The sequence below is a fragment of the Camellia sinensis genome, chromosome 6 (assembly GCF_055761805.1).
Source record: "Camellia sinensis isolate YWXY chromosome 6, ASM5576180v1, whole genome shotgun sequence".
Classification (NCBI taxonomy): Eukaryota; Viridiplantae; Streptophyta; class Magnoliopsida; order Ericales; family Theaceae; genus Camellia; species Camellia sinensis.
The window spans coordinates 88055521-88071544 of NC_138966.1; the positions used below are offsets into that span (position 1 = coordinate 88055521).

Genomic DNA, 16024 nt, shown 5'->3' on the forward strand with positions numbered 1-16024 from the left:
AAATTCAACCAAACCTACTTGCCAAACGAAGGCTTATTGCCTTATATATCTATCTATCTATACTATTATAAAGTGAACACATAATATGGTGTCCTGAAGCTTGCTTTATTCTCCTCATGCCATGTGGCAGTCTTCTTTTTTATTTTTTAAAAAAAAAGTTAAACAAAGAGATGGACAAGGCTTGAACCTATGAAGGCTCATACCACTTAAGCTAAGTACACATTATAATATTAATTTCATTATTATTTTCTTTTATTCCTCTTTATTTAATTTGCACACACATCGTGTGTGCCCAACCGCTAGTATATATATATATGCACCGAATGGTTTAGAGAGAGAGAGAGAGAACGATTAACAGAAATTGGAGATGGAAGAAGTCGGATCTTCATCGCCGCCGCAGCAACCAGCCTCCGCCGTCGCAACCAGCGGCACTAATAATAGGAAAGAAGAGTCGGTGATGTCTCGCATGAAGAAAGGTTGCCTCTCTTTTGGGGCTTCACTTCAAGAAGGTTTTGGCTTTTTTAAAGCCTCTCTCTTTGGTCTGGTACTTCATTTTTCCCACCTTTTATTTATATAGGCTTTCCTTGAGAAATTGATTATTTAATTTTTTTTAGTTATTTTAATTTGTCTAAAATAATTGTGTTTGAAAAACTAGTTGATTTTTTAAATTGATTTGATAATTTTAAGAAAAAAAATAAAATGATTATGAATTAAATGTGATATTTTGTTTTATTAATTATTTTAACTTATTTTATCTTTATTGACTATTTTTGTGAAAAAAGTTAAAAAATAACTTGCCAAACAAGGCCATAAAAAAATTAGTAATGGATGTGTGCATAGTCTTTGTACTTTTAATTAGTTCAATTTCGATCCTTAATTTTATATTGTAAGTGAATTTTGTTCAATTGATGATGTTGATTAGTATTTTTGAAAGAAAATTATCACTGTATTGGTTGACTTTAACTCAATGGTCGTTTGGGAACAGACTCGACTTTTTAGTTTTTGACCAAAATTTGAGATGAAAATTACTAATATATTTGGGATATTATTTTTATTTGTTAAGAAAAAATATGCAAAAAGTAGAGTGAATAGACAAGAATCTTATAACTTTTTTATATTTGTTAATTTTTTAACTTTTTTATTGATTTTTTGATTTTTAAACTAAAATGTTAACCTATCAAACGAGACGTTACTCCACTGGACAAATTTATAATTTTGTTTATAAAAGTATAATACAAAAACAAAATTTAATACCGGCATTACTATTATTGCAACTGTTGTCATGGACAATTTTGAAAAAATGCATTGTTTGATTTGATTTTTACAAAAAATATATTTTTAAATTAGTTGTCATTTATTTTTAGTGAATTTTTTTTATATTTTAATTATTTTTTGTACCTTTTAGATGCATCTAATCTAGATGCATCTAAAAAGTAAAACAAATTGATTAAAATATTAAAAAATCGCTAAATATAAATGAAAATTCAAACAAAAAATTATGTCTATTTTTGTTCGGATTTTCATTTGTTTTTAATAATTTTTTTTATATTCAAGCCTTAAGTCCCATTAAATGGGGTCGGTAACATGAATTCTTTTTCTCCACATAACTCTATCAAAGGTCATTTTATTAATCAAATTAAGTAGATTTTGATGTATTTAAAAAAAAGTTTTAAAAAAAAATAATGACTAAAATATGAAAAATATTCAATAAAGACAAATAAAAACCCATCTAAAAATAATTTTTAAAAACTAAAACTCAAACTAAAAAGTTAAATTGATTTGATAATTGTAAACATTATTCCATCTCATTTAATTGGTGTTCCTCGCAAATCAATTTTCTGACTTCACCACTGTTTATGGACTTGGGGTCACTGTTGTGCAGCTTGCATAACAGTGACTGCTGCATTGCTCGTGAAAATTATTTTGGACTTTATTTTAATGATTTAAATCGTTTAATTTTTAAAAAATATCGAGTAAAATATACATGTAAAAAAATTAAGTCGATCGAATATTGATAGTTTCTTCATTAAAATACATTTGTATAAAAAAATAATAATAAAACTGTTTATAGAGACTCTCCTTAATAACGAATAATCATAAAGTTGCATATACGTTGCACTATTTAGCTGCTGCTCTTTCTTTTTTTTTTTTTGCGGGGGAGGGGGTTTACAATCACTGGTTTGAAGTTTTTAACAATTATATGGACCTTTTTGGATTTGTCGATTACTTCATTCCGTTTGTTTGACTAATGTTTTTTTTTTTTTTGAAAGTAAGTAATTAGTTATTAGATTAGCACATAGGGGGATTTCAGTTTGGTTTATATAACATTTGAAGTAATTATCTGTAAATTAAGAATAAAGGAAATTAATTAATCATCTTTTTAAGTATACAAATTAGTAAGAATTATTAAAACCAAATAAAAAATACAATAACTTGTATGGAGATTTTTTTTGTTTTTAAGGTTCTTAGTATTAAAATTTTATAGCATAAAGGACATTCAATATTTTCATAATGTCTAAGGTCTCTCAAATTGATCCAGAGAAAATTCGACTTCACAGAGAAAATTTCACCAAAGGACTTTCCAGAAAAATTCACTTCAATCCAAAGAAATTCTGTCAAAACTAGAGAAATTCCCCTTTCCAACCCAAAGAAATTCACTCAACCCAAAGAAAATCCCCCTCCAATCCAGAGAAATTCACTCAAACCAAAGAAATTTCCCCTCTCCAACCCAGAGAAATGCATCTAAACCCAGAGAAAATCCCCTTCCAACCAAGAGCAATTCACTCAAACTCAACTCAGAGAAAATCCTCCTCCAACCTAGAGAAATTTCCCCTCTCCAACCCAGAGAAATTCGCCCTCTCCAACCTAGAGAAATTCCCATCAAAAGATTACTCCTTCAAATACATAAAAAGAAAACAAAATTAAAATTTGACAAAAACCTGGATTTTGATTTGATGGTGATCAAAATCTAGGGTAGCTCTGCTTGTAAAGAGAAAAATGATTGAATAGCTGATGGGCAGTAACTTAATACGCAAAAGCAAGAACTACCCAGTTGAAATGGCGAAATGAATGAGAGATTTGGAGGATTAGCGGAGGTGTTTTGGGGGAGAAATTGAATGGGTAAAAGTCAGTGGACATGAAAATGGAAAATATGAAAGCGAAACAGTCGAGGAAGATAATGAATGAAATTGGTAGCTGACTTTTCAAATCTAAATATATCATACTCAATATAAACACAGAGATGAAAATGAAATTCTTTCATGGTGTTCTGTTGAGTTGGACCACCAAGTTCTCTCCAGCGGCGATCTCTTCGACGGTGGACTTGGCGATGACAATGGCCAGCGGCGAATTGCCGTCTCCGATCCGAAACTCTCACGCATAAGCCGGAGGATTTCACGATAACGGTGCCGGCGAGGAAGCTCTGGTCTTTATCTAATCTTTATCTGATCCAGCACCACCGTCGATCTCTCTCTCTCTCTCTCTCCCTCTCTCTCTGTGTTCGTTGCCTGCAAATATGTGTCTCTTTCTCTCTCTAGAAAAAACAATGAAGACTTCTCATATATGGGTGCGGAGTTGAGGGACCTTAGATATCATAAAATAATATTGTGGATCTCTTCCATTTTTAAAAATGAGAAAGGGACCTTGGACTAATTTTTCCACTTGTATGTATGTTATTCAATAAATTATATATATATATATATATATATGTGCGTGTGTGTGTATATTTATAGTTAAACTATGTGAGAATTTAGAAATAAATTATTTAGTATTACTCAAATAAATGCATGTGGTATCTCGATTTGATTTTTATTATTTTATAGTCAAATCATATGAGTATGTATTTAGCAATAATTATTTAATACTACTCAAATAAATAAATGTGGTGTCCTGATTTGATAAATAAATCATTTATACATGTGGTAATCAAACCCATGTGAGTATTTATAAATAAATTATTTAATACTACTCAAATATGAGAGTGTGTACCATAGCATTATTCTATATATATTTATAGTTAAACCATGTGAGTATTTATAAATAAATTATTTAATACTACTCAAATAAATACATGTATTGTCTCAATTTGATTTTTATTAATTCAGATAGTGAGACTCATCAATTTTAACTTCTTCTTTTTTTAAGACAACTTAACTATATAATATCAAGTATTGATTAAAAATTACTAAATAATTTCTCTTATATGTACGTAATTAATTTTTTTAATTTGTTTCATAATCACTTTGGTATTCTAGAATATACACCATTTTATGTGTACCAGATACAAATTACAACGGTTGTGGTCTTGAAAGTCCTAATAATTACATTGGTCTCCTCTCATTTTTGAAATTACACTGACCTCCCCTTTAACTAGCCTTTTTATTAATACCGTCAAATGGAAAGTCAATGTAATTTTAGAAAAAAGTAAAGAGGGCTAGTTTAATTGTCAGAAACTTCATGGAGAGGTGACTGTAATTTACCTTTTTTTAATGAGTTTTGTTATAATTACAAACTAAACTATTAATTATATCAATTAATCACAGTTGTGTGGACCTATTATCCAACTTATCCCACACATCTATAATATAAGAATTGATAAGATGTATATGATACATAGCTTTGGGGGGTGTGTCCATAATCTTTTTCTTAGTAATATAGTTTGTAATTTTATTTTTTTATATATGGGGATGATGAATTATTAAGGGAAAATTTCATGACGGGGAATTTTGAAAAATATTTACAAATAAGTGTTTAATTTTATAAATATTGATAATTGAAATCATAAATTTTTCCATCAATATGTAATAATTTTATACAATTTTCACGGAATATTAATTTTTCCAAATTATCAATGAATGAAAACAGACGAAGAAGGTGACAGCAAGAAACGACAAGGAAGCAACAGAAGCAGATCTGCAGACGGCCAAGATGCAGGTTGAAGCAACTGATGCTGCTGAGGATATCAAGAAACGACTCCATGACAAATCCAATTAACTCTTTCATTTAGTAATTAATTAATTCCTTTTTTTCTCTTTTACTAATACTATCTATTTCTTTCTCTCTTTTTTTTTTTTTTTTTTTATTGTGTAATTCTAGTAAGTAAAAAAAATTTAGAAAAATATTAATATCAGAATATCATATGTGTGTTGTTCAGGTCTCGAGTATTGTGTACTTCAGATTATAATTTTTTTATTTTAAAATAAATAATAGAATTTGTTGTGTGTATGTGTCTGATTTTATTTTTTTTTATTTGTTTTAATTTTTGAAAAAAAAATCATAATGGACACATGACATGCTCGATAGCTCGAGGTGAATTGACTCTTGCAGGTTTGTGTACTTAACTGAAGATATTAAATCGCTTGGGATTTAGGCTTTGTTTGGTGTTATTTTAGCGCATTGTTTTATTTAGGTTATAATTATTTTATTTGGGTTAGATTTGTTGTTCAAATTTTAAAATTAAATAAATAGATTTATGAAGAAATTATATATATACTAAGAACACATGCTAATAATTACAACTAAATTTCAACAGAAATACACAAAACAATAAAAGGGTAAAGAGACGAAACCGAAGCCTGCACGAAAGCAGTTTCCTTAAAACAGATTTCGCCGCCTCACTGGTCGAGTGCTTGAGGAATCCCGGCGTCTGTCTCCCAGGATACGATGGTTAAAACCAGCTACGGCAGAAGCACTCTCTGTCTAGCTTAGCGAACAAAACAGTGGCAGCACTCTCTCATTGTAGGAACTTTCAGGCAAACTGACTTGTGAAATGGAAGTAAAAATTTCTGTGTTTGAGACTTGACAGGAGGGTCTCAATTTATACATGTATAGAGGAGAGAGGAAGAGCCTCCAGCCTTTATGGCTGTTCATAATGCACCATTAACCTCTGCAATAAAGGCGGGAGTTACAAACCCCATTAATGCAGGAGTTACAAACTTCATTACCTTTTTTCCATGAAGCTAACTTCATGAGGTAATTTCTCATTCAAATCTCAATGGTTTTTAGCCATTCTATCTGTGGTGTAAAGATCTTAATGCAAAGTATCTAGACCCACTTGGACCCAACACAATAGATGGTTGGGACCCACTTTAATCTTTAATTAAAGTCACCACACTTTAATATTAAATTAAAGTCCCCAAAAATCATTTTTTCCAACAATCCCCCACATGAATAAAAATTGACCGAATGACGCAACAAACGAACACCGTTCAACAATAAAGACTCTGAGAGACAGTACAACGGACTAACCCCGACATCAGAGAAGGTAGCTTTTGGCTTTGAACCTCTCCCAGTGAAAACCTATCGAGTTTACTGGCTAATCAGTGAATATGACATCTTGAACTGCTCTGCCATTTATATAAACTGAGACAATAGATCTCACACGGGAATTACTCCTACCACCATTCTGTTCTCACTGGTGTACCCTGTGTGGCCCTGGACACTAGCCTGGTTCAGCAAGTGGTTTCAAAGAATCTTGGCCTGCCCAATTTTTCTAGAAGCGGCCCCACTTCACACTCACATAGGTGACTCTACTTGAGTATCCTGCTATACTCAGCTCAATAGCTTAACACACTAGAGTCATTAAAAGCTCAGCTTAACCTCTACACTTGCAGGTATCACTGATAGAAGGAATGGCTGGAGGTTTAACCTCCTCAGTGACATACCATCGTTACACGCAATTAGGTTGTCCCATTGAACCTAGATCTTGGGATCTCCAGTCAACTAGGTTGGGTTTCCATTCCGGTAACTTCCAAAGGCCTCAACCCCATTCCTTTTGACGACGTTTCGACTAACACTCGATTTAACCCTTTGGTTAGCGGATCCGCAATGTTGTCCTTAGACTTTACATAGTCTATAGAGACAACTCCATTCGAGAGTAGTTGTCGTATGGAATTATGTCTACGACGGATATGTCTAGACTTTCCATTATACATATTACTCTGTGCCCTACCAATTGTAGATTGACTATCACAATGAATACAAATAGCAGGCACAGGTTTGGACCATCTTCAAGGAAATGGCAAAGCCATTCAGCTTCTTCCATTGCTTTATCCAAAGCAATAAACTCTGATTCCATCGTTGATCTAGATATACACGTTTGTTTGGAAGATTTCCAAGACACCGCTGCTCCACCAAGAGTGAACACATATCCACTAGTGGACTTTGAGTCCTTTATATCTGATATCCAATTTGCGTCACTATAGCCTTCAAGCACCGCTGGATATCAAGTATAATGCAGCCCATAATCCCGAGTGTAGCATAAATACCTTAACACCCGCACAATACCCTTCAATGAGAAGCATCGGGATTACTTGTGTATCTACTAAGCCTGCTAACCGAGTAGGCTATATCCGGCCTAGTACAACTCATCAGATACATTAAACTTCCAATTACCCGAGAATATTCTAACTGTGAGACACTTTCATTATTATTCTTGGTAAAATGTAGACTTAAGTCTACAGGTGTCGATGACACACTCGTATCTGATCCACTAAACTTCTCAAGTATCTTATCAACATAATAAGACTGAGATAGTACAATTCCGTCAGAGATTCTAGTAATCTTAATTCCCAGAATAACATCTGCAATGCCCATATCCTTCATGTCAAACTTAGAGTTTAACAACTTCTTGGTAGTTTTGATTATTTCATCGTTACTACCTATAAAGAGCATATCATCAACATATAGACACAAAATGACATAACCTCTGTCAATGTCTTTGACATAAACACACTTGTCACATTCGTTGATTCTAAACCCATTTGACAACATTGTGTTGTCAAACTTCTCATACCATTGTTTAGGCGCTTGTTTCAAACCATACAAAGATTTGACAAGTTTACAAACTTTCCTGCTTTGCCCTGGAGCTGAAAATCCTTCAGGTTGTTCCATGTAGATTTCTTCATTCAAATCTCCATTTAAGAAAGCTGTCTTTACATTCATCTGGTGAATTTCTAGATTGTGCAAAGCAGCAATCGCAATCACCATCCGAATGGATGTTATCCTAGTAACAGGTGAGTACGTATCAAAGTAATCCAGGCCTTCTCGTTGCCTATACCCTTTGATAACGAACCTCGCCTTATACTTGTCAATAGACCCATCGGCCTTCATCTTTCTTTTAAAAATCCATTTGCAGCCTAAAGGCTTACAACCTGGAGGTAAATCTACCAACTCCCAGGTGTGGTTCTGTAAGATGGAGTCAATCTCACTTTTGATCGCTTCTTTCCATAATGGACTCTCAAGAGAAGTCACAGCTTCGTGGAAAGTTTGAGGTTCGTTCTCAACCATATAAGTTAAGAATTCTGGACCAAAAGATTTGGATATCCTAGCCCTTTTACTCCTTCTGGGCTCATCTAAAACCTCAATTTGATCATCACCTGAATCATCAATATGATCATCCTCACTAGCAAGCTGATCAAATTTCTCCAAAGACCTTGGAACCCTTTCATGGGTTCGGCAAGGAAAAATGTCTTCAAAGAAACATGCATTCCTTGACTCCATAATGGTATTCCTGTGCATGTCTGGAATTTCAGACTTATGTACAAGAAATCGATATGCACTACTATTATGTGCATAACCAATAAATATACAATCCACGGATTTCGGGCCTATCCTAACCCGTTTGGGTGTAGGAATTGCCACTTTTGCAAGACACCCCCACATTCATAAGAATTTATACGAAGGCTTAACGCCTTTCCATAACTCATATGGCGTCTTGTCCACCTTCTTCCGGGGTACTTTATTCAGAATGTAATTTGCAGAGAGAATTGCTTCCCCCCACATGTTCTGTGGCAATCCAGAACTTATCAACATTGCATTCATCATTTCCTTTAGTGTCCTATTCTTCCGTTCAGCAACCCCATTTGATTGAGGAGAATAAGGCGCCGTGGTTTGGTGGATAATCCCGGATTGAGCACAAATCTCAATAAAAGGTGATTCATACTCACCACCACGATCACTTCTTAAAGCCTTAATCTTGCGGCCTACTTGATTCTCAACTTTATTCTTATAAAGAACAAACTTGTCAATCGCCTCATCTTTGCTTTTGAGCAAATAGACATAACAATACTTAGTGCAATCATCAACAAAAGTGATGAAGTACTTATTGCCACCACGTGATTGTATAAATTTTAAGTCACACACATCACTATGCACTAAATCCAACGGTTCTGAACTTCTTTCAATAGAATGAAACGAAGATCTTGTCAACTTCGCTTCAACACAAGTTTCACACTTGTGTTTCGGATTAATCTTAAAAGATGGTATGTGATCTAACTTGATTAATCTACGTAAAGATTCAAAGTTCACATGTCCTAGTCTACCATGCCACAAATTGGAAGACTTAAGCATGTAAGCAGAAGAAGATGCATCTTTATTCATCTTTGGGATAATAGTCATTACAATGAGTTTAAACATACCCCCCAACATATAACCCTTACCCACATACATTCCGCTCTTGGTAAGAACGACCTTGTCGGACTCAAAACCATGCGAAAACCATGTTTACTAAGAAGAGACCATGAGACAAGATTTTTACGAATGTCCGGAACATACAGGACTTCGTTCAAGGTTAGCTCTTTTCCTGACGTCAACTTCAGGACCACCTTTCCTTTCCCCTCAACAATCGAGGTAGTAGAGTTTCCCATAAACAATTTCTCACCGTTTGTAACCGGTTCGAAAGTTGTAAACAGCTTTTCCTCAGAGCAGATGTGGCGTGTAGCCCTAGTATCAATCCACCATTCTCTTGGGTTTGAACCTACCAGATTCACCTCAGAGACAACGGCAGACAAGTGCATATCATCCTCCTCATGGGAGTGCTCTTGTAAATCTGCCATATGAGCACGAGGTTTAGTCTTGTATGACTTCTTCTGCTTGTGGCAGTCACTAGCCCGATGCCCATTGCTACCACAGTTATAGCACTTCCCAAAGAACCGATTACTTGGTTCCGGTGGCTTGTAAGCCGGCTTCTTTGCAACACCACCTCTAGGCCCCAACTTAGAGGGCTTCTTTCTTATTCCAGAAGATTTGCCATGTTCAATGGCATTGGCTTTTACTGAGGAGGTACTCCCTCCTTTCTTTCTATTATCTTCCTCAATCCGAAGTCGGACCACCAGCTCTTCATCTGACATTTCCTTGCGCTTGTGCTTCAAGTAGTTCTTGAAATCCTTCCAACCATTGGGAAGTTTCTCAATGATCACAGCAACTTGGAATGACTCGTTCAAAGGCATTCTTTCAGCATGAATTTCATGCAAGATCACTTGGAACTCCTGGACTTGGCTTATCATAGTTTTAGAGTCTATCATTTTAAAATCAAGGAACCGGCCAACCACAAATTTCTTTGCCCCGGCATCCTCAGTCTTATACTTTTTGTCCAGAGATTCCCATAACTCTTTTGCTGGGCTCTTGGAACAAAACACACTATAGAGTGAGTCTGCCAAGCTGTTGAACACATAGTTCCGACAAAGATAGTCTGTCTGCTTCCATGTGTCAAGCGCCATGACTTTCTACCTATCAGGCTCATTCTTTGCCACGGCTGGAGGATCCTCGCTCAGAACCTTTGCAAGGTTTAGCGTGGTCAAGTAAAACAGCATCTTTTGCTGCCATCTCTTGAAGTTCACCCCAGCAAATTTCTCTGGGCGCTCATGATGACTGAGCGGTCCTCCTGGAACAGCCGGAGTAACGCCATGGTTGACCACAGAGGTCACAACAGTAGGGGTTGGCAACCCAGTTGTCCCGGGGTTCAGATCCCCACCAACATTAGCAGTAGCAGTAGCAGCAGCATCAGTGATAGTTGCCATTTCTGAACAAATAAAACCTCCTTTTTAGCCAAAGCTAAACACTTTGGTTTCTATTCCAGAAAACCAAACCAAAATCCAAACTTACAAGCAATTTAAACTTGCAAGCAATTTAAAATTGCTACAACCAAATACATGCATATAAAATGCGTCTAATAAGCAAATAAAACTTGCTACTACAAATTGGTAAACAAACCAACTAAATCTCAAGTAAAAAATTTCTTCAAACATAAAGAAAAATAACCAATCCAATTGAGGATTATAAGTAGTCCATACAATTCCTTTCTACGCTTAGGTATGCCTACAAAGAGAGTTAGTAGAAAACGACAACATAATATAAAGCAATTGTACATACAATCAAATATTATTTAACCTTCTAGCAAATCATAGAATAGCAAAATAACTAAGGAATTAAGATATTATACAAGTTACAAAACCTTATAACTTCTACATTAAATTAAAAAATTAATTTCCATAAATTATATAAGAATTTAATTCACAATAACCATGTAAATAAATATAGGCAAGTTGCACAAATTTTATAACTCCAAAGAACTACATTTAATTCAAACTTTAATTCATCCAATTAAATCACACACTATTCATGGAAATCATAGAAGGGGAATGATGAACCATACTCATAAAATAAGATCAGAGTAATACAATTAAGTATACAAATTATGATAGAGCATTCTAATTAAACTAAACAATTAGAGAATCACATTGCATAATTTACAATCATTGAAATAAGGAGCAATTCCGCAACAGTTCCTAGTAACATTATACAAATGTCTATATATAAATCTATTCGATCAATTTCATAGGAAAAACTTATATGAAAAATCTGTTTTAAGCTTGTTGTTCAAATTTTGAAATTAAATAAATAGATTTATGAAGAAATTATATATATACTAAGAACACATGCTAATAATTACAACTAAATTTCAACAGAAATACACAAAACAATAAAAGGGTAAAGAGACGAAACCGAAGCCTGCACGGAAGCAGTTTCCTTAAAACAGATTTCGGCGCCTCACTGGTCGAGTGCTTGAGGAATCCCGGCGTCTGTCTCCCAAGATACGACGGTCAAAACCAGCTATGGCAGAAGCACTCTCTGTCTAGCTTAGCGAACAAAACAATGGCAGCACTCTCTTACTGTAGGAACTTTCAGGCAAACTGACTTGTGAAATGGAAGTAAAAATTTCTATGTTTAAGACTTGACAGGAGGGTCTCAATTTATACATGTATATGTATAGGGGAGAGAGGAAGAGCCTCCAGCCTTTATGGTTGTTCATAATGCACCATTAACCTCTGCAATAAAGGCGGGAGTTACAAACCCCATTAATGCAGGAGTTACAAACCCCATTAATGCAGGAGTTACAAACTTCATTACCTTTTTTCCATGAAGCTAACTTCATGAGGTAATTTCTCATTCAAATCTCAATGGTTTTTGGCCATTCTATCTGTGGTGTAAAGATCTCAATGCAAAGTATCTAGACCCACTTGGACCCAACACAATAGATGGTTGGGACCCACTTTAATCTTTAATTAAAGTCACCACACTTTAATATTAAATTAAAGTCCCCAAAAATCATTTTTTCCAACAAGATTATCTAGGAAAAATTGGTCTAGGGTCCCTCTCCCACTTTTCGTAAGGGAAGAGATCCACAAAATTATTTTTTGATGTCTAAGGTCTTCCTATCTATCACAGAGAAATTCAGCCCCCTTCCTTTTGTCTACTCTCACTCGTCACCACGATCAAACACGCACAGAGAGAGAGAGAGAGCCATGTCGCCGGAAGATGTGTCGGTGGAGAGGTTTAGGGAGGTTCTCGCGGAGCTTGATCGACGAAGAGAAGCTCCATGGCATAATCACAGTCACCGACGAACAAAGTTCTCAATCCATCTACAACCGAGATTGGGAAAATTTGCAAGGAATTGAATGTTCAGCTACACACAGATGCTACGTAGGCTTTAGGGAAGATTGCAATCTCTCTCTCTCTCTTTCTATATATATATATATATATATATCTTCATCCTCAATCTCCATCTTCCTCTATTAACTGGTTCATTCCATATCTTGTATAGTTCTTCATCAAGCTCAATTACTATATTTCCCATTTTGAAGAACTTTACCAGCAAATGCTTGCAAAGGCTTTATATTCATGATGTTTATCTGAAATATATATTCATGAATTAAAAAGGTTGACTGAAATATATATTCATGATTAGGAAATTTCAGATAAAAAGCAACGAAAATGATTTTGACAAAATCTAGGACTATTTTAAATCCAGACAGAAATTAATAATAAGAGTTTTAACTTATATACGAGTAATTAATATTCCACTACCTTATTATGTACTGTAGTATGGGACGTCAGTCAAATTTATTACTAGAAACATCATGAATATATATTTTTTTGTGGTCTTAACCTTTTTATTTGAAATATATATTCATAATCCACAAAAAGGCTTTATATTCATGAATATATATTTTTTTGTGGTCTCAATCTTTTTGTGGTCTCCCATTTTGAAGCCAAGTTGCTGTTGTTGGACATAACTGACTTTTTACTAAAGGTGGGTGCCAGGACACAAATATCAATCACCCTCTTTGTGATTTGATATATAATGAACAATGCCAAAACCCTCACCTTGGTGTTCTTTCCTACCATGAGGATCCAAGAAGTGGTCTGTATCTGCTGCTAGGGAGGGTGACCTGGAATAGCTCTCCAATATATCTGAATGGAAAGAAAAAAAAAGCATGAAAAAAAAATACCAAGAACATTTCTGAGGTTCATAAGTTCATTGACTCAAGTCAGTTGCAATAAAACCAATAACTTGTTGGCAGAATGGTATGAAGTTGGCCTAAATATACTTAAGTTCATAAAACAACGAGTTTAAGTAGTGGAAAAGGATTCAAAGGATTAGAGATTCTTCCCCGAAGAAGAACAATAGGGCAAATGTGTATAAAAGTGCAGTGTATTGAATCAACTCCTACATCTACTCAATCTATTACATAGAACTTGGCCTGAACAATCTCTCATTAAATCATGAGAGAGAGAGAGAGAGCCAACCCATTTTCTTGGTAGAGAATTTCTGTCCAGAGAAATTCTCTGAGATTTTGGCCACTGTGTAAATTTTCTCTGAGAATTTCTCTAGACAAAATTTCTCTGGACAGAAAATTCTCTGGTCATATTTGCCACTTACCAAAGTGCTCTGGTGGTATGAAGCTTTTAAAAAATTACATAATTTAAAACACTTTTTGTCTATTGAATTGGTGGCTTGCTGTTGTTTTTTCTGGTTTTCTATGTACTAATGTCATGTATATTTGCTATAGGCAAGGGTGAGTCCTAGTGTTGTGGTCTATGCTCAACTTTCAAAGCTTGATGGGGTTCTGGGAAGGTTCATGCCTTACACTGCTTGGAAATGTTTAGGGTGGAAAAATGGTTTTTCCACTGGTATGTATTAATGTGTTTCATGAAATTTCATATTGAATGTTCTGAGCTATGATATTGTTGCAGAAAATGTGTCGGTGGAAGCATATGGAAGGGAGATAAATTTGAAATTTCTCTGGAGAGTCCATGAAAGGCCAAGGAGGCCAGAGAAATTTAAAATTTCTCTGGAGAGGTAATGTTGTGGGAAGGCCAGTGAAGTCAGAGAAATTTTCAAATTTCTCTGGAGTGTTGAGTCCAGGAGGGCAGAGAAATTTACAGTGGGAGGTTTAGGGAAGGTCAGCTGAGGCTTGAAAACGTTTCTGGAAAGTACTTGGCAGACTGCAACGAAGCTTCAACATCCAAATTGGGATCCAACTGTACCGAAGCTGCAAGGTTGTGGTCTGTCTTGGAGCTCATGCCCCAAGAATTTCTCAAATTTCTCTGGATTCAACCCAGAGAAATTTGAATTTTCTTTGAATTCAACCCAGAGAAAATTCAAATTTCTCTGGGTTCATTTTGACCGGTTTCTTTCGAGGCGAGCAAGGGGGTCCAACTCTAAATTGCCTCTTGTTGATCCAACTCTACCGAAGCTGCAAGGTTGTTGTCTATTATACATATAAAAATTAGGCTAGAGTGGCAATTTTTCTGATTACTCTCTCTCTCATGCTGTTGCTTGGTATATCTAACATGAAATTTTTGGTTTTTCAGGTGATGTTGAAGCTTCTTTGAGTTGGTGTCCCAGTGTTTTTTGAATTCATTGATCTTCTTTTCAATTGTTTGGGCTTGATTTTCTTGGCTGGTTTTGTTTTTTAATTTCTTCTTCATTCATCTGTGAATTAATAGTTGTAAATGCTACCGACACCGCTAATCTATAAATATAACTATCCTTTCTTGTTGCAGTACACAAAGCATAAAGGTCAGAACGTTGAGTTCACAGGTTTCATTGAGTTTTCACAGGTTTGATCGTGTCTAAGATGAAAATATTGCACTGAAGAGAGGAAGAGAATTTCTCTGGATTGAATTTTCTCTGGATTGAATTTTCTCTGGTTGAATTTTCTCTGGATCGAATTTTCTCTGGACTGAAATTTCTCTGGATTGATGTTGAGGGACCTTAGACATCATGAAAATAATTGATGTCCTTTATACTATAAAATCATAATATCAAGGACCTTAAAAAAAATATCCCGATTATCTATCTCTTATATTATTTTAAGATTTATATTTTACATTTTTTCATAAAAAGTCAAAAAGTATATTAACGTAGTACTTTTTAAACAATCTTTTAATTTTTTTTAGTAATTTGTAGTTTTTTGATTTTTTTTTTTTTTTTGTAAAAGAAAATAATTAAGACATTTAAGAATGAATTTAGTTTTATGAAGAAAAAAAAAAACATGAATATTTGGATTATGAGAATTGTTTTTTATTTTATTTTTTTTTCCTCGTTTAATAGGTTTTTGATTTTTTTTTTTTTCACTTTTTTAGTTAAAATAAAAGTTGTTGAATGAGGCTTAAGCAATGATAGGTAAACATAGGAAAATTATAGAGCAATGTCACATCATTGGGGTGAGTTTTTTTTTTTTAGGAGAGGGAAGGGAATTGGGAGAATAGAGCATTTTTCAAAATAATATGGTCTTACAAATACATTTTCTGCTTATAGTTTTTATTAGTTTAAACAATAGGATTTATTATTTTTATGCTAATTTTTTTAAAAAATAACTAAATAATTATCTCAATATAAATAATATGTACAGACTTGTTTCAAAATCACTAAATTAATTCTTGGTAATCGAGGGCATAG

At 34.4% G+C, this 16024-nt stretch overlaps 1 protein-coding gene across 1 annotated transcript; it reads left to right on the forward strand.

Moving 5' to 3' along the window:
* Positions 1–336: 336 nt before the first annotated feature.
* On the forward strand, positions 337–5223 carry LOC145792324 (uncharacterized). The gene is made up of 2 exons (XM_082873077.1): positions 337–544; positions 4864–5223. The coding sequence occupies exons 1-2, from the start codon at positions 368–370 to the stop codon at positions 4990–4992; spliced, it is 306 nt and encodes a 101-aa protein (XP_082729203.1). The 5' UTR covers positions 337–367; the 3' UTR covers positions 4993–5223.
* Positions 5224–16024: the final 10801 nt, after the last annotated feature.

Bases quoted from the DNA above. Each gene is read 5' to 3' on its own strand.
- LOC145792324 (XM_082873077.1), top strand. From the start codon at position 368: ATGGAAGAAGTCGGATCTTCATCGCCGCCGCAGCAACCAGCCTCCGCC. The intron at 545-4,863 runs GTACTTCATTTT...GAATGAAAACAG, and splicing joins AAGCCTCTCTCTTTGGTCTG to ACGAAGAAGGTGACAGCAAG.